The sequence below is a fragment of the Heterodontus francisci genome, chromosome 27 (genome assembly GCF_036365525.1).
Source record: "Heterodontus francisci isolate sHetFra1 chromosome 27, sHetFra1.hap1, whole genome shotgun sequence".
NCBI classification, from domain to species: domain Eukaryota; kingdom Metazoa; phylum Chordata; class Chondrichthyes; order Heterodontiformes; family Heterodontidae; genus Heterodontus; species Heterodontus francisci.
In genome coordinates, this window is record NC_090397.1 from 61,944,988 (window position 1) to 61,964,220 (window position 19,233).

At 43.5% G+C, this 19,233-nt stretch overlaps 2 protein-coding genes across 9 annotated transcripts in view; one reads left to right on the top strand and one right to left on the bottom strand.

Annotated features, from left to right (window-relative positions):
• LOC137385035 (uncharacterized) overlaps nt 1-13,658 on the top strand; it is a 129,660-nt gene extending 116,002 nt beyond the window's left edge. For 3 of the 8 annotated variants that reach the window (XM_068059782.1, XM_068059781.1, XM_068059784.1), the window contains 4 exons: nt 60-164; nt 6,083-6,130; nt 7,857-7,935; nt 12,351-13,657. In XM_068059782.1, the coding sequence (XP_067915883.1) occupies nt 60-164; nt 6,083-6,130; nt 7,857-7,935; nt 12,351-12,453 (335 nt within the window). In that variant the 3' untranslated portion in view covers nt 12,454-13,657. Of the gene's footprint in view, nt 1-59; nt 165-6,082; nt 6,131-7,856; nt 7,936-10,785; nt 10,925-12,350 lie in introns of all 8 variants that reach the window. The other 5 variants (XM_068059786.1, XM_068059785.1, XR_010977720.1 and 2 more) reach the window with 4 other exon arrangements.
• A 1,567-nt stretch (nt 13,659-15,225) lies between these two features.
• Nucleotides 15,226-19,233, bottom strand: part of fbxo18 (F-box DNA helicase 1) — a 51,051-nt gene continuing 47,043 nt past the window's right edge. Inside the window, exons 21-22 of the mRNA XM_068059666.1 lie at nt 18,958-19,092; nt 15,226-15,729 (exon numbers count right to left, since the gene is read on the bottom strand). Of these exons, the coding sequence (XP_067915767.1) occupies nt 15,619-15,729; nt 18,958-19,092 (246 nt within the window). The 3' untranslated portion in view covers nt 15,226-15,618. The remainder of the gene's footprint in view (nt 15,730-18,957; nt 19,093-19,233) is intronic.

The following is a 19,233-nucleotide window of genomic DNA, read 5'->3' on the forward strand; positions in this document are numbered from 1 at the left end:
ACTTCTGTAAAAACTAGCTAATTATAAATGTTCTCCATCTTATATTAATGCCAACTTAGGAGCGGAGCCAATAACAAGCAGGACAGCACTGGCAGAAAGAACAGTAAAATCATCTACAGCAGCAGAAACAGCTTCTGACATTACCGCCACTATTGGCACCGCAGGTCAGGTAGAACCTTAACATTTTCCTACAAATGTATTACTTGAGCTTTTGGAGGTATAATTAGTACCGTAAATTCAGGATTATAACTCATTCCACAACTTTTTATGGTTTGGTTCAGTGTTTTCACTACTTCTGTGGTCTGTGCTGAGGAAGCTATCAGTGCTACAATTAATCTTAGTAATATAAACAGAAAGTGGAAACACAGTTAACGCTTCGAGTCGGATACAACTCTTCTTCAGAACCAGAACATCAACTCTGTTTCTCTCTCTACAGATGCTGCCAGACCTGCTGAGTATTTCCTGCATTTTCTGTATTTATTTCAGATTTCCAGCATCTGCAGTATTTTGCTGTTAATTAATCTTGCTACCCTGGGCAAGGGAAGGGGCAAGATAATTAGCCAGGTGGTCCACTCCCGATCACTAGCCAGTGATTCCTGGTAGAAAGTGGATGTATGGACCTCACGTAAGGACATGATCAGGCTGGGCTCTAATGCACCCACCATCACCGCAGTCAAATACCCATTGTCCACACTTACATATGAAGAATGGCTGCTTCTGTGAGGTACAAAAGAGTGATTAGTCCTCTTAAATCATACCCAAGTCAGCCCCTTCAAGACAGTTTGGGAGAAAATTGGAGGTTAAATACCAAGGATGTGTGTATATAGAAAGAGGAGTAACTAGCAACCTTCAAAAAAACAAGTCCAGATTGTTGAGCCAGTGGGTATCTTTGGAAGTGTCTTAAGTCTGAGATGTCATTAGCAAACAATCAAAGCGGGAACTGATTTACAGTCTGGTCTGTAGTTTGCTACTGACATCTGCAGTTACATCACGCATAATCTCCCATCCACCTGAGGTGTATGAAATGACCACAATGACCTCTCAATGTCCTGAGATGGTTCAATACAGACCATTGATTCTGGTGTCGATTGAAACCAGGGGTTTGGCATACGGGATGTTAGTTTGTTCCCAGAACTCTTTCAAGTGTGATGAACAAGGATGCTTCAAGAGCATTAGCTCTTCACATTGTGTTCCTGTACCGTGTTATTGATCAACACAATGAATGCTATCAAAAGGCATTGAGTTGGCATTCTCCCAGTAGGATGAGCAATGTGAGGTTTGTTGAGGGAAAATACTACACACTGCAATACAAGTCTCCAATATTAAGATGAAAAAACGCACAAGGTGTGCCTGATGTACCTTAGGTTTTGCACTATTTATTGCTAGAGGCAGGCTGAAGCTGCGCAATTTGATTCAAATGAGACAATATTTAGCATTTTATAGAGCTAAAAGTCTACCCAATTCCTTTGAGTCGGACACTATTGACTGAAATCTGCCTTCAAGGCGGCTGAGCCAATTGCAATAACAGGCTGACACGAAAATGAAAATATTAGTTGTCAAGCTAAGCTGTAACACAGTCTGTGATCTTATTTTACATTAAAATTAGTAGGAGCAATTTTCATCTGTCCACTATTCTGTTAATGCTGTAAGTCAGGGCAACTGGCAAAAGAACAATTATTTTAAAATATCTGGTCACCCCAGATCCGCCTAATTCAATTTTTCAGTGGACCTCAAGATGGGCAGCCTGTCTCTTATCTGAAACAGACAGGAACCTGAGCAATATATTTAAATTGGGGTCCTATGCCAGATGTAGGACCCCACCATAATTTTCATGATCTACTGGAAGGAGCATGTGGCCTGCCGAGTGGAACTGCCAGATCAGCCCTGATCTAATTGAATGGCAGAACAGGTTTGAGGGGCTGAATGGCCTCCTCCTGTTCCTATGCTCCTATGATTGCTAAGCAGACACTAAAGGGACCACTGCAAGCTGCTCCAGAAGAAAACTGCAGAGAGTTGTGGCACAGATTTTAGTGGGTTCAGGAGGAGAATGAGTGCTCTTCATATCGCCACAAAATCTTCCAGCTTTCTGCCAGTTCCCTGCCATGTCCGCCCACAGGGATTGCCTCCACAACCCGCCACCACCAGCACCACCACCACCCCCACCCCCACCCCCAACTTTAAGCAATGACTTCAGGCTGGGCTCTGCAGAGGAGCCTTTGGATTTCCCACCCTCCTCAATCACCGAGCTGCCTTTCGTTGCTTGTTGGACGCAACCAAATGAGGCCCGTCTATAAAAATGGTTGCAGCCTGTCATTAATGCCGTGGGGCGGGCATTGAAATCGCTTTGCCCACTGCCCACCTGATGCGTACTATATCTGAAAATTATCCAGTGTGTGATCTTAGAATTTCAAAGGGGTCATTGTGAGCATATTGCTACATGAGGCATAACGTTACATGATAGGGCCTTCCAAAATAAAGGGTATACAAGTAGCAGAAGATCTTGTATTATTAAAAGTTTCTGAGAATAAATACAAAGCACTTATACAGAGGACAAGCCACTGGACCTCAAAAACAAATGAAAACGTCAGTTAAACAGCAAGAAGCAGGACACTGAATGTCAGTCTCAGTAAAATGAAGCTTGCAGAAACACAATGCCCTGAGATGCTCTGCAATTAGTCGAACTGCAAATTGGGATTGGCTGTAATAAAACATGCTAACATCTCCATCCCACACTTTTAAATGGGAAAGGTCTCAATGACACTATCAGCTGTTGTTTGGAACCACAAAGCTGTAATGCACAAGTGATCATTTTGTAAAGATTAAGCGCAATTTGACTATAGAACAAAATCACAGAGCATGGTACCATCACTTCCAAATGATTCTCTCCTCACCCCATCCCCAATTAGCCCCCCAACCCCACCTGTCCTTCCCTGCTCCATCTTCTCCTCCACTCTCACCTCTTTCCTTCCTCTCCACTCCCACCCCATCTCTCTGCTCTTCCTTCCCATCCCTCCTGATGCTCTTATGCTCTGCTCCTCCTTCTTCCTCCTCTCCTCCCCTCCCTTCCTTCTTTCCTTTACCCTTCCTCCCCACTACTCTCCTCTACTCTCCCCATTCCCTACCCTCCTCTACTCCCTCATCTCTTTCCTCTATTTTTCTCCCCCTTATTCCATCGCCGTCCCTCTCTCCTCCTTTCCCTCACTGCTCTCCTCCTCTGTTCTTTCCCTTTTCCTCTCCCCATTTCCAGTCTCCTTCATTCTCCATCTCTAGCCCCTTCCTCCTTGCTGCTTCTCCAGCCTCTCCTATCCCTCTGTCCCTCCCCCCGCCCATGTGCCCCCTCTATCTTCCCCACCTTGATTCCATTATTTCCTATCCTCCAACCCTGCTGGACCTGAAAATGCCTTAACTCCCCATGTACAATGCCATGGAAGATTGATTGATATTTAATGAAGAATTACTTCTACATAACTCCATGCACTGGCACACTGTGATCAAACACATGAACTGGAGACTTGGTTTTTCTTCCACCCTGCTTCATTTAACAGCAGACCCAAGCTCAACTACTGTGAAACTCAACCCAACTGTGATGATTGGGTTTAGCCATAACCAACAAGTTGGAAAATTGGCAATGAACTGCTAGTTTACATCTTCTAATTGCTTTTCCTATTCTTTGTGTTTCTGATTGCCTCTTCCTTCCCTCTGGCACATCTGAATTTTCTTCCTCATTACATGCCTGTCAGCCCCCTCATGAAAACTTCTGGACTGTTTGTGTTCCCTAGACCATGTTCCTCCCAAGGAACCAGATCCCCGCTGGCTCCTTGTGTCCCAGACTTCTCCATCTAACTCCATCAAACAGAACAGTAATTCAGCAAAGATCATTGGCAGATGGAGGCTGAGATCTTTCTTTTAGCTAAATCTTTCTCATTCTTCCACTCATTCTTTGAGCAACCTGTAGCAGGGTCCCTTCGCAAAGTTAAGGAAGGTGGAAAGAGATTTGGGGGTAGAAATTCGGTGGTGGCCATTTTGGAACGTGAAGGCGGCAAAGCTTTTTTTTATTCATTCATGGGATGTGGGCATCGTTGGCTAGGACAGCATTTATTGCCCATCCCTAATTGTCCTTGAGAAGGTGGTGGTGAGCTGCCTTCTTGAACTGCTGCAGTCCATGTGGGGTAGGTACACCCACAGTGCTGTTATAAAGGGAGTTCCAGGATTTTAACCCAGCGACAGTGAAAGAATGGCGATATAGTTCCAAGTCAGGATGGTGTGTGGTTTGGAGGGGAACTTGTGGTGGTGTTCCCATGCATCTGCTGCCCTTGTCCTTCTAGGTGGTAGAGGTCATGCGTTTGGAAGGTGCTGTCTAAGGAGCCTTGGTGCATTGCTGCAGTGCATCTTGGCACTGCTGCCATTGTGCGTCAGTGGTGAAGGGAGTGACAGTTTGTGGATGGGATGCCAATCAAGCAGGGTGCTTTGTCCTGGATGGTGTTGTGCTTCTCGAGGGCTGTTGGAGCTACCTAAACTGGGAGGCCCCCCCCCAACCTCAGGGCCAGCCTGAAATTGAGCTTTGCCCTCATCTGAATAGGTTAGGTTGGTCATACCTCCATAGGCTGAAAATTCAGGCCTTGCCAACGGCAGCTGTCAGGTAAGTGCCTGGAATGGGGGAGGACAGTGTTAGGTGGTGTTGGAGGGGAGTTAGCAATGGCAGGCAGCAGTAGACTGCTGTGAGAAGAACTTCTCTTCCTCCCAGCTCCACGTGCATTTCTAAAGAAAAAGAAAACTTACATTTGGTGGCAACTGATTCCAAGCCTGAAGCCTGCGCCTCTCAGCAGCCCAGAGGGGTCCTAAAACAGGCACTAGGCCCCTCATTGGCCTATGCAAGGGGCCTGATGCCTGTTTAAGATGACCACATCAGATGCTTGAAACTCACATGGGACTAATATGGCATTGAATGTTCTTGGACCTGCAAAATTGGTCATTTCTGTCTCCGTTTTAGGCCCAATACTGACCAATTTTTACCCAATGGACTCTGGGAGCTGAAGGATTAGGATGCATGAGCAGTAAGCTGAAGATGGAGAAGAAGAAGGTGTTGGGCCCTTTAAAGGAGGAAATATGTAGAGAGGCAAAGAGTCTTCGGAAGGGAAATCCAGGGCTTAGGGCCTCGGCAGCTGAAGACACGGCCATAAATGGTGGGGCGACAGAAATTGGGGATGTGCACAAGGCTAGAATTAAAGGAGCGCTTTCACATTAATGTGTCCATTCTGAATACTGCACTGTGTGGCTGCAATACAGGTATTCCGTCATTGGGTGAGAACATTCCAAGATGTGTTGTGTGTGGGCAGTTGAGATAGCAAACCCTGGATCCTTCTGTCAGCGTGCCAAGCAGTAACCAGTGCACGGTGGAAACTGATAATCACCTTTTCCTCAGTCAATCGTGGATTGCTTACATAGAGTCCTTTTTTTAAAACAATTTCACAGCAAAGTGTTTGCTTTTATTAACAGAGAATGGAAACAATAATGGGTACCTCAGTTGAAATTAAGGCCTTTACTTTAATTCTATTCCAAACTTTTGTGCTTTTTCCTTCCAGTCTTGTGCAGAGTCATATATTGGTGTAGAATTCCAGTGGCCAATATTTTGTCGAGTAGCCATTTTCAATTGTAAGCTGAGATGGTGAAATTTGACAGGCTGTTCCACTATGGCAGGCATCACCCGGCCTCACCTAACAGTCCATAACAGTCAAATCTATCAGTAAGGGTCACGGAATAGCAGCTGCGGTGGGAAATGTAGCTGACTTTTGTGCCCCCCCTCCCTAGACAGGAGTATTCAGGCCATTTTCATACTTCCCTTACTGCCAGCAATCTCAAAATAAAAAGATTGAGGATTGTACGTCCAATCTTCTTGACCTGCATGGCTCAGTACAACATTGGGCAAAGACTGTATGAACTATTGGAGGGGGTTTTGTGGCGTTACCCAAAGGTCTCCTTTGGATCACAAGGTTATTCCATTTGTCCTCTATGTAATGTTGATATCCTGATGGATAATCAGTATTGTAGTAAATGTGTAACTTTTTTATTATATTATCCACAGATATCAATCAAACTATAACTTCTGGTCAAAACATCGGACTAATTGTTGGTAAGGAACAAGCAAAGACAGCTTATAATTTTTCAGGGAACAACACAAAAGGAAAGCATTGCATTGAAGACATTATCACCAAGTCACTGAACTAGACGCAATTTTTTGTAAACTTAAAAATGCTAATAACAGCTATTTATAAAGGGAAACAGAAAAAGCTATTCCGGAGCTGTAGGCAAATCACAGGAGGAGGCCATTCTGCCCATCATGCCTCTGCTGGCTCTTTGAAAGAGCCACGCATTAAGTCCCACTTCCCTTGCTGTTACCCCATATCCCTGAAAATATTTTCTTCGTAAGTATTTATCCTGTTCCATTTTTGGAAGTTACTATTGAAACTGCTTCCACCGCCCTTCCTGAAGTACATTCTAGATTATAACAACTTGTTGCATAAAAAAAAAAGCTCCTCATCTCCCTTCTGGTTCTTTTGCCAATTACCTTAAATCTGTATCCTCTGGTTACCAACCCTTCTGCCAGAGAAACCTACTAGGTGCTAAGCAGGTGCTCTTAACCCATCAACTGTTGGAGGTGCTGTTGTTCTTATTGTAACTGTAGGTTTTCTTTAACGTGTAGGATCAGTAGCTGGTAACAGGCCACACGTTTGGATAATAATATGTGAGCTCCAGATGAAGGAGATCGGATAGGCCGAATGGTCTTTTATCACACCAGAGATTCCTGAGATTGCCTTCTGTGCTCATAGTCCTCATAGCGGCAGTTTCCCACCCCAGTGAATCTAGCCAATGCAGTCTCAGTGCTTTAAATATAATGAGTCACCCAAGACTACACACAGTACTTTAACTGTGGCCTAATTATTGCCTCAAACAGATTTATTACATTAGCCTCTAATTCACCTCAAGATGTGTGCATTTAGATCACTTTGTCACACCTGAGACATGTTCTTAAAGAGGAGGGACCAGGTCAGGCACAGCTTTTAGTATTTAAAGCATTGTAATTGTGCTGCCCAACAGTGGACTACGTACAAGCAATGCAACGATATGTATAAATATATATAAATAAAACAGCCAATTTTCCAGTGGGCCTGCACCTGGGCTCTTGGCAAACAAGAGTGCACCCGAAGTATGCTCCGCCTGCAAATACCTGAACTCCAATGACTTGAACGCTGCTGTATTTGGTATTCAGTTAATTTAACTGTCCCAGACACTCTGCTGGCACAGGCCCTGGCACAGGCCTGCCTGCTGGCAGGACCTTGCATCTAGTGGTGGAGGGGGAAAGGCTGCTTCTACTGCAGCAGTGGCTGCCTTAGCCAGGACATATAGCTGCAAGGTCTTCAGACCCCATCCCTGGCCCAAATAAAAATATAGATTAGGATTTGACCAGCAGTCCTTCACTTTTGATGCCTGCCCCTCCATCAGTTCTGCAAATGGAGAGGAGCTAGGCACTTGGTCCGTGACCTGTTCCTTCCAAACACCCTCTCCTGCTGCTGGATATTGAGGCAAGCTGACCAGGAACATGAAGCCTCATTAGCATTGCACCTATTCCCCCTCAAAGGAAACCCAGGAAACCCTGGGGCAATGTAAAGGAATGGAGACCTGTCATTATGAGTCTTCCGCCCTTCATCCTGTGCTTTGCATCCAGTGGTTCTCCGAGTAAAATTAACTAAAATTGGCCCTAATATGTTACATGTCTACCGCAGTGTGTGATTTCTTACTGCAGTTTCATTTTTGACCGTGCCAGCTAACTACATTATCTTTTGTTCTCTTAACCAAAGGTACAAGTACAGGCAGCATCTTTATCATCACACTGTGTATTCTATTCTTGGTTTGGTCATTTCTTTTCAAAAAAAAAATGTGAGTATCGTGAAGAAGCCTTGTCGAAATGTTGTTGTTTTTGTACTACAGCTGCCCCAGTATTGATGCCAAGCTAGAACACTGAACTTTCCGCTACAGCATTATCGGGCAGTGCAGTTTTGCTCTTGGTATGAGCCAAAGAGTGGCACCTTGAAATTTTTTTTAACCTTTTTGCATCAATCAGCATCAAATTAGAGGACATTTTATACAATCGTCTCAGGACCATTGGGTTGACGTAGCATAATTACATTTAACTTAAGACCCAGCAGAACATAGGAAGATAGGACCAATAGGAGGCCGTTCAGTCCCTCAAACCTGTTCCATTATTCATTTAGATCATGGCTGATCTATAATCTACTCTATTGGCCCACTTTTGCTTCATAATCCTTTGACACCCTTACCTAACACAAATTTATCTACCTCAGTCTTGAAAATTTCACTGGGCCCAGCAGAAGCTAGGAACAGGAGCAGGCCATTTAGCCCCTTAAACCTGCTTGCCTATTCAATTAGATCATGGCTGATATGCACCTCAGCTCCATTTACAGAATTGGTCTGGCTTGCGCTGTAAATTTTATGTAATTCTATGAAAAGCTCCATTTACCTGCTTCTAATCCAGAATTACTTGATACCCTTGAACATTTCAATGGACCCAGCATCCACAGCCTTTCCATGGTGATTTCCACTACCATTTGTCTGAAAGGCACTCCATGATTTCATTCTTAAAAAATCCTCGCTCCATTTCCAAGATTATTCCCTCGAAAGAAGATATTTTCTGGCATGTTTGCAAACCTGAATTCCAAAAGCTATGGGACAGGGAGCAGTATAAGGACAACACTAACATAGAAAGAGGAGTTGGCTATTAAGTCTGTTCCGATATTTCATTAGACATAGCAACTATATTCTTTATTCCTAACTCCCAACTCTTTCTCCATATCCCTTAATAATATCCTTCATTCCCAATTAAGTATCTATTTCCCTTCAACATTCATCAACGCATTCTGCAACTCGGACCTGCTGGAGCCCATGTTCCGCATTTTCACATATCTGTTAAGAATTTTGTTCCATATTCACTTTTAACAACAACAACTTGTATTTATATAGTGCCTTTAACATAGTAACATGTCTCAGGTGCTTCACAGGAGTGTTGTCACAACAGAATTCGACATCAAGCCACATAAGAAAGTATTAGGTTCAGGAGCTTGGTCAAAGGGGTAAGTTTTAAAGACTGTCGTAAAAGAGGAGAGAGTTAGAGAGTCCAAGATGTTTAGGGAAGGAATTTCAGCGCTTAGGGCCGAGGCAGCTGAAGGCACGGCCGCAAATGGTGGAGTGATGAAAATAGGGGATGCGCAATAGGCAAAAATTGAAGGAATGTAGAGATCGCAAAGGGTTATAGGGCTGGAGGAGGTTACAGAGTTAGTTTGAATTTTAAGATTATATCTTGGTTAGAACACACCTGGAGTACTCAAGAGGTTCTGGGCACCACAACCTACGAAGGATATATTGGTATTGGAGGGAATGCAGTGTAGATTTACCAAAATAATAATCAGACTCCAAGGGTTAATCTATGAGGAGAGATTTAAAAAATCTCCAGCTGTATTCCCTGGAATTTAGGTTAAGTGAGGGACATAGTCTAAAAATTAGAGCCAGACCATTCAGGAGTCAAATCAGCAAACAGTTCTTCACGCAAAGGGTGGTTGAAGTTTGTAACTCTCTTCCACAAATGACAATTGATGCAAGATCAATTGTTAATTCTAAAACTGAGATTATTAGGTTCTTGTTAGCCAAAGGTATCAAAGGATATGGAGCAAAGGCGGGTATATGGAGTTAGGTCACAGATCAGGCATGATCTTATTGAAGGGCGGAATAGGCTCGACTAAATGGCCTATTCTTGTTCTTATGATCCTTTGTTCTGGATTCTTCTGCTAGAGAGCAAAGTTGTTAACTATTTACTTTGTTAATTCTCTTCATCATTTTAAACAACTCAATCTAATTATCCCTTAGCCTTCACCTCCAAGGATTATCCCAGAAGCAGGAACCTTCCTTCCATTACCAATGCATATCAGAACTACCAATGCCCACCATTTTCTAGCATGTGCTGCTGACAGGCGAGATTCCCCCCATTGTCATCATGTACTTAGAAAATATCTACGTTTCCTGATGGTATCTCAGCCTCTTCTTCCCTGGTATCATTCTGGTCACCCAACGCAACCTAGAGTTCCTGGGGAGAGGCAGAGCAGGGAATCTTCAGCTCCCTCCGTGCTTTCTGCTGACACCCAAGAATGGACGAAACAGAACTGAATTAAAATAAAACACAGCCTGTTGGCAATGTATTTGCATTGTTTGTGATTAGTTTTGTGCCTAAGCATGGGTAAGAGGAGTTATTTTAAACTTGTATAAAACCTTGGTTAGACCACACTTGGAGTACTGTGAACTATTCTGGTCTCCATATTATAAAACGAATGTAGAGGCACAGGAGAAGGTGTGAAACAATCCCCAGTGTACCAAGAATTACACTAACAACCAATTTAAGATTATCAGTCGGGCTCACAACGTGGCTCACTTATGCTTGCTAGAAGCTACATATATTCATATGCAGGGACCTGTCCTCTGCAGACAAAGGTAATATGTCCAGTCATGCCTTTTTTTGAATTAAACAAAAGTGTGGGAGACAATAGTTCCCTGGTGCATTCTCAATGGCAGTGCCTCGACCAATCAGAGTTGACGTGCCAACCAATGAGCATCCTTTTCTCATGCAGTATAAATTGTTACTCCCTTTGAAACTTGGCATACTTGTGTCTACCTTGATGAGTGCAAGACGAAAGGCTTCGACACCATGTTTCTTTTTTTCAGCAATACAAAACAGATTTACTAGAATGATGCCAGAATTGAGAGGTTAAAATTAGGAAAGATTGAACAGGCTGGAGCTGTTTTCCCAAAAAGAGACGACTGAGGAGTGACCTGATGGTGGTCTTTGAAGATTATGAATGGGGTAAACATAAAAAATATGCTTCCACTTGTGGGCAAGACCAGACCTAGGAGCCATAAGTATGATAATCACTAATAAATCCAACAAGAAATTCAGGAGAAACGTCTTTTCCCAGAGTGTTTAGAATGTAAAATCTGACCCCCTCCGCCCCCCCCCCCCACTTCCGTTGCCCAAAATAGAGTAGTAAGGCAAATAGAATAGATATATTTAAGAGAAAGCTAGATAAGCACATGCAGGAGAAAAGAATAGAGGGATAAGTTGATGGGGCTGCAAATACTTTGTAGCTTTGTTATGCATGCCTATTACGTTGACGAAATAGTGATGCCAAGATCGAAAGGAAATTTCATCCTCCCAGGAACTGCCAGTTTTCCAGAGGGATTGTGAAAAGGATGGACAATACAATCAGTTGTAGCTCACAGTAACCTCCAGGCTCCAGTTGTTATAATCAGACTGGAGACCGATATGAAAGATGGCCAGTGTGCACTGGTGTGTAATGTTGGCTGACTGTGCATCATAAGATCACTGCAGTAAAGGCGTGCTGCAGAGGAGCACTATGAAATGAGTCCCTTACCCACTCTGCCCCAATTTAAAATATGTTTGAGAGTATTGGGATGTACATTTGTGCCAATAATCCTCAATCTGTACCATGGGAACTGCCAAGCAGAATCCATTCACTTCCCCAGAGAGAAAGGAAGGCTGATTGTTGTGGTTACACTTTCTGTTAGATGGTATTATACTGGCCTGGGCGGAAGCCTGCCAGCAGCCTGCACATATCCTAAACACAGAAACCTGCCTGCCAAGCAGGTAAGACAATAAGGATGCAGTACCTTAAAATGAATGAATTAATATTCAATTGTTAAACAATAACAGTATGAAATATATGCAGATACCTTAGGGGATGTTGCAAAGCAAAATAGTTCAAATGGAAAGATAGACAGTTACACTTTGCATCCACCTGAAAAGTAAGACAGAGCCTTGGTTTAACATCGCAGCCAAAAGATGGTACCTCTGACAATGCAACACCGCACTGAAGTATGTGCCTGGATTACGTGCTCAAGTCTTGGGAGTGGGGCTTAAACCCAGAACCTTCTAGACTCAAACGTGAGTGCATGATACCACTGAGCTAAGGCTGACATGCAAGCAAAGTAGCAAGGTAAAGTGCTTGAGGCACGGAATAAACACCCTCCAATAGGGGAGAGAAAGGAGGGAACAGCAAACAGTAGTTCCGAGTCTATGGACCAGATGACGCATGGGGCAATGTATAGCTGAAGGTGCCTTGAAATAAGTTCCTGTATAACACTGAGCCCTTGTCAGCTTCTTCCAAGGTAGATGGGGTATTTGATTGTTCCTTTATTTTCTTGATTGACAAAATTAGTCAAAGATGCTTTTACTCAGCTTTGCTGAATCCTTTCTTTCCTTTTTCATTCAGTAGTTGCACTAGGCCACAAGAACATGAATTAGCACCAATGGAGCTACTAACAGTGACAAATATAAATGAAACAGAGCCTTTACAGCAAAAGACAGAAAGCTGACTTTCATCACCCTTGAGATGAATCAACGTTATCTAGCATCAGCATGGAGAAATGCAACAACAAATCCAAGGGTGATCAAAAGAATGAACATGTCAATCATGTGTGTACAGTAAACAGAGCCAATATTTTTTTATTATTGAGCCTCTTGGATCCACTCCGTTCCCACTTCAACCAAGAAGAGAGTAGGCCACAGAAACTAGACTATAGCAATTGGTCCCTCCCCAAGCCTCCATCATTAACATTGTTTTATGAATCAATCATCAGGAAGAAGTCTGGACTTTCATTATGGACGAGTCTTTTCTCAATCTGAAACCTTGCTGCAAACCCATAGATTAGTTGCAAAGAGGTGAGCAGAAGGGTCACTGCTTTGAAATGAACTTTTATGATTATTATATATGGAGATTTATATATATTTCTACTAAATTTCTCAGAAGTAAACATTGAGCCACTTCTGAATTTCCATATTTTTGCACGTGTTTTTCGAAAAGCAGATTACCTGCACCTTTCCTCAAAATATTTTTATTTAATTTTCGTAACTCATTCTGTGGAGACCCAAATGCTGATCTGGTTTTTAAAGGTCATTGTTGCAGTGTTCACATTGTTTGTATTTTCTCCTTAAAAGATCAAACAGTATTGTTTGATCGGCCAATCAAATGAACTTGTTTCCTGGCCTTAATTAGCATGTTGGTTTTTTGATGCAAAAGAAATAGTTATTTTCATTATATAAATATATATGTTTCATGGCACCATGTTCATGTTTGAACATTCATATTATTGTATTTATAACTGTTGTAATATTGTTAATTGTAAATAAGAACGATGAAAATTGTTTTGAGTAATTCCATGTCAAAGGAGTTAACATGAATTGGATTGACAACTTAGTGATAAAAATCAAGAGCTTCGAACAGCTCTGCCAAAATGTGAAACTTCCTAAGAACTAAAGGCTGTTTTACTTCTTGATGAGTATGTGATGGCATGTTAAAGAAAGTTTCACAGGAATACAAAACTGATTGCATTCACTATATCGGAAAGCCGAGCTTTGGTTTATCAACGTACAGAACATCATATTCAATCTGAAACCGCATTAGGGCCTGACTCGCTGTATGTATGTTTGTGTGTATATGGTGCTTCAAATTGTTATTTAATTGTAAATAAATATTAGTTGCTTTAGTCAATGTGATAATTATCATTGTTTCAGAGAACATTTAGCAGTGTAACCTGAGGTTGTCAGATTCATGAAACAGCCTGTTGCAGACGGGTAATTTCTTTAGAACAAAGGAGATTGATGGGAGATTTAATAGCGTACAAGATTATGACAGGCTTAGATAAGTTAGACAACGAAAAACTGTTCCCATTAACTAGTGGTACAAGGACTAGGACACAGATTGAAGGTTTTGGGCAAGAGATGCCGGGGGAATATGAGGAAGAACTTTTTTTACACAGCAGGTGGGAATGACCTGGACCTCGCTGCCCACAAGGGTGGTGGAAGCAGAGACAATCAATGACTTCAAGAGGAAGTTGGATGGCCACCTGAAGGAAATAGACTTGCAGGGCTACAGGGATCGAGCGGAGGAGTGGGACTGACAGGACTCGATGGGCCGAATGGCCTCCTTCTGTGCCAGAAATGACTCTACAACTTTATGACCATTCTTTGGAAACCAATCCCAATAGCAAAAGATCCCAAGATTCAAAACAGATTTTTATTTCTCAGCTAGTACAAAAACCACAATTTGAAATGGGTATATCTGGCAGGCTTGTGCCTGGAATGGACTGAGGAGACTGTTGGGGGAAAGAGCTGAAACTTTCTGAAGCTTGGACTCAAATCCTTTTCGTTAATCAATTCCAGGTGGGCCCTCCACTTTCCCACCTCCACCCAAATTAAGTCTGTGGCAGGAAGACCAGTGGATGGCCTTCCCACCCCACCACTAATTCAGGCCCTTAAGTGGGCAATTAATGCCCAATTAAGGGCCTCATGTCACTGCTGCTGGTATTATTGGGAGGGGTGGGTCTGAGGTTACCTGCAGCTGAGTGACCTGCTGGAACTTGTCAAAGTCCATACATGATAATTTATGGCAGTAAGGATGGTATTAGGTAAGATTGGTAAACATAATTTACTTCAATTTATTATAATTTAATCATACATCATGATAAGGACTGGACTACATGAAGTGAGCAAGTGTGTGTGTTTTGTATGGTAGAACATCAGTGATGGTAAGCTGTTATGACATCCATGATTAATATGCCTATGATTTCGTGGACAGACTAGAGGCTAGTGCAGCAGCTTACTGAATCGTAGCAACAACAGTATCTTGTTCCAAATTAAATAAAGTATGCATTGTGTTGCATATGTCAAGTTTATCTATCCCTCGACTCCAAATCTCAGGGCCAGCTGCCAAAGCCTAGGGCCTCTCCAGTTTTCAGCTCTGCCAGTCACTGTGAGAAAGTTTCATGAATTCTCAAATGAGCAAAGAATAAAAACTTCACGTAAGCATTGATAATTGTTGTAATGTAGGAGAATTTGAGCACAGCAAGCTCCCACCCACAGCACCATGATAATGACCAGATCATCTATTTTAAATGATGTTGATTGGAGGGATAAATATTAGCCTGGACACACAGGGAGCTCCTATGCTCTTCTTCGAAATTGTGGCATTAAATCTTTGAAACAAATACACTAGGAAACAATGGGGTAACAACAGCTTTGGGGAAGCCTGCAAAACAAAACAAACACCACACATTCACTTGAAGTTGCAGCTTCTAGAAACAAAAATATGCAAATATGTGAAATATGTTTAATTGGTTGTAAATGGTCATTTCTTTCATTCCTTCAGAGATATTTACACTTAACATTACAAAAACAGTACAGAAATAACTTTACAATCAGGGTCGATCTGTTCCAGTGTAGAATGTCTTCTAAATTCCCAAAGGGGAAAACTGGACATCCCCTCGCACCTTTTTCTATTTTACTGGATTATATTCGTTGTATTTATATACACACACCATACACTGGTGAGAAATAAAGTCATTTACGACAGCCCAGCACAAAAGAAGATATTTCTGGACTTTCAGATTACTTCTGAGTCCATCAGATGCTCTCGCTCTCCCACCGTCATAACATCAGAACGTAGAGGATCGTTCGAAGGGTCACAGCTCGTTCTCCCTGCTCTACCCCATTGACTTAACCAGCTCTGGGGATGCAATGAGGTATATTAGTGGGCCAATTCGCCGCTTCACACACAAGGAGCAAAGGGGACCACCTGTGTCTTCGTCATCACTCTGCCGCACAACAGGAGCCAAGGAAAAACAGAACAGGGAAACAGTAAACACTCTTGAAAAGCCAACAACGCAAAGCAATAAACTGAAAAGCCATTACTGCCACCCTCTCACGGATACAGTTCCACAGAATTCGGGTACATTACTCCCCCTACACCACCACCTTTCCGTGCCAATGTTTCCCACATTCCTCTCGTATTTTTCAGAAGGTATGGACTCCTTGCTCATTGGGAGCCCTCCAGTACTTCAGACACATTGCTATGCTTCATGTCTGAAGTGAGATAGCAAACATCAGCAAACTATTAGACCATGAGTGGCATCACAGCCAAGCTAATCCTGCACTTCCCAGAATGTCATGAGAGCTATGTTCATTGGAGGCTTCAGTAGTGGTTATAGATTATGTAATACTGCAAGAAGAATGCTAAGCAACAGCAGTGAGCTATGGCACGTTAATTAATGATTGTAAGCTTTGATCAATGAAGTTGGAATTATGCAATATCTTGAAATCGGTGTTTGTGCAGTTATTTTTTTAACATATTAATGGAGTGGAGCACAGCCCAGGCTGCAGAATCCCTGACAAAGATTCTGCTTTATCAGAAAGTCAAATGCTATTTTATTGAAAGACTTTTTTCCCCGTTAGACATTCTCTTATGTTCTTTTAGACTATAGCTCACTGGTCTCTTCAGCAAAGGTAACAAAGCAACAAAAAAACTCACAACCATAAAAGACTCTAAAGAGTTAGGCAGTGACACTGGTGGTGTATAAAGGCTTGATCCGGCCTAGAGACCCCGACCACCTCTGGCCTTTCCACACATTGTTCTAAATAACTTTGAGGTTCCATTCAGAACCTGCCTGGCCTGGCTGTGTCAACAGGACTGGGATCCATTGTTGTTCACAGCTATTTTCTTGCTTTTTCTTTTATTTGTTTCATAGGATGTGGACATCGCTGGCTAGGACAGCGATACTTGCCAATCCCTAATTACCCTTGAGAAGGTGGTGGTGAGCTGCCTTCTTGGACCACCTAGTCCATGTGGGGTAGGTACACCCACAGTGCTGTTAGGGAGGGAGTTCCAGGATTTTGAGCCAGCAGTGACAGTGAAAGAACGGCGATATATTCCTCCACGATAAAAGGAGGAAAGGGAATGCTTTTCGGCGACAAGTTTGTCACAGCATCAAAAGCCCTATTAAAATCAAGCAACTTTTCAAAACTGTCAGTCCTATAGTTTTTCTTCCTCCATTGGATAATGATCAGCAACAGAAACCATGGTTAATTTTGCCTACCAATACTCAGGGTGCTGAGCCCAACTGCCACCAAGCTGAGGTGAAATAACTTATTACAGATTAGAAATGAAATCTTGGATGTTCATGGCCTCTACAGACTGAATTTTTGGGCCACAGTGGAGGCGGGCAGGGAGGGAGGCGAATGAGGAATTTCACACCTCCGGCTGATGTTCCAGTTCTCCAGCTCCATCCCTCCGCTGGATCACACTCCCGGAGGTGGGATGGGGGTGGTGGCCGGGCCACCTGCCCACAAGCGGTGGGTAGCCCATTCACCTACTGAAGCCTACTGTTGGAGGCCGACTGGGGTTGTCCAGTCGGCCTCCAGGACCCCCGAGGCGTCAGGGAACATGGCAGCTGCCTGGAGGCAGCCTTCCAGCGGCAGACTGGGTAGGGGGGCCAGCACTCCAGGCAGGCTAAGAGACCCTCCCTGCCCGCCAGGCTTCAGTTGCAGCCACAGGCCGCCCTCTGGAGAGGCTCCCCCCCCACCAACCCCCACCCCCAGCTAACAGTGGTGGCCAGGCTACTGATCCTATTTTTCATTTTAAATTTTTAGAAGTTGCAGAGAGGGTGCCTCCACCTTGAGGTTCCCTCCCCCACACTTACCTTCAATAGCATCCTACTGCTGCTTCCTAACTGGAAGGCCTATTCTATTGACCCTCCAGCTTTGAGAGCCTGCCTGCCATCCTTAATTGGACAGCGAGCTGCCACTAATTGGCCAACGGGGAAAATCACAGATGAGTGACTGTTCCCCAGACAGTGCGAGCTTCAGACCCCCATTTGCGCCTGCAGGGAAAATCCTGCCCTGTGATTAGCTGCTCACTGTCTTAACCAGCTGAGACACCAAAGGAGTCACAAGTGCCCATTCTTCATGTCTGGACCTGGACAGTGAATGATGAATACTATTCCATTATTGAGGCATCACATTCAAGTCCTGTTCAGTCCAGTAATGGCGCACCATCCCTAGTTACACATTTTCCAGCACAAATCATTGTCTCTTCCAGCAGGGATCAAGCCTCCTTCTGCTGGTGCTGAGACTGGGTTTCAGAGAAGGCAAGCAGCTGATGCATCCACCATCCATTGGGGACGGGGTGGAGTCAGAAGGATGGTGACAATGTACTCACATTTTATAGCAAGTTGGATTGCTCACCAATTCATTCGGGAAGAACCCCTGGTGCCTGCTGTGACATAGCAAGGGCCCAAACCCACATCTGCCAGGTATCTAAAACTTTGGGGAACACGTTGGCATCAAGATCACATGCCCGGTGATGGAAGATTGGCACGGATTTAACCCTACGTGGCAGATTCAGTTATCAGATTCCCAAGCCAGTTAAGTCTACAGTACTCTACACTTACTAGCCAGTTAGCCTGGCTCAGAGATGGGACCCAGATGGATAGAGCTGAGGGCTGGGATCCTTCCATTACAGCTTCAAACTATTGCCCAAATGGGTAAGTTGGTCCTTGCTGGATGAGCAGCAGGAAGTTGGTATGCTATGATATTTTTCATGTTGGTTGAACAGCAACGGTGTGAAGGGGACTCTAAGCTTTGCTTCTTGCCAGTCTGTGCATCGGTTCTCTGGGGTTATGTAAGGAAATGCAACTCTGTGGGGAGAAAACAGATAGTCTACTGTCGATCTCTCAATGGTTTGATTTTAAACGAGGTGCATTTTCATCATGAGCGAAGCAAACTGCACAATGTAAGTCATTGATAGACCAGTAGCCTAGTCCATCTGTGCAGATTGTCCCAATCTGATTCGGTAACAGGGGGCAAGCCTAAAGTTTGAATGGTTCAAGAAGCAAATGACTGGTTGAGAAGGACCTCTAACTAATGCATTCCCTCTCCTTCCAATTTTCTCTAGATAGCACAACATCAGTATGAACACCACAATGCTCTCCTCACCAAGAAGCCATCTTTATATCATCCCTTTAAAATACATTTTTTAAAATACTCACATGTGTACTTGGGGCTTTTCTCATAGTTAATATCGTTTCACTCGCAATGCGATTTGAACACCCTATTGCACAGCAGCTAGGGAGTACCCCTTCTCCAAACAGGCTGGAGGTCAACACTGGCTTTAGAAAATATTCCTAAAGTGGTGAGATTAAACTGGTTTTAGAGGCAAGAAGAACTTCCAAGCCAAAAATGGCCTGCAGCAAAAGAACAGTACTCCTTACCTTGACCCCATGGATCCTGCTCAGGCTCCCCTCCCCACAGCCAGCAATCCTAAA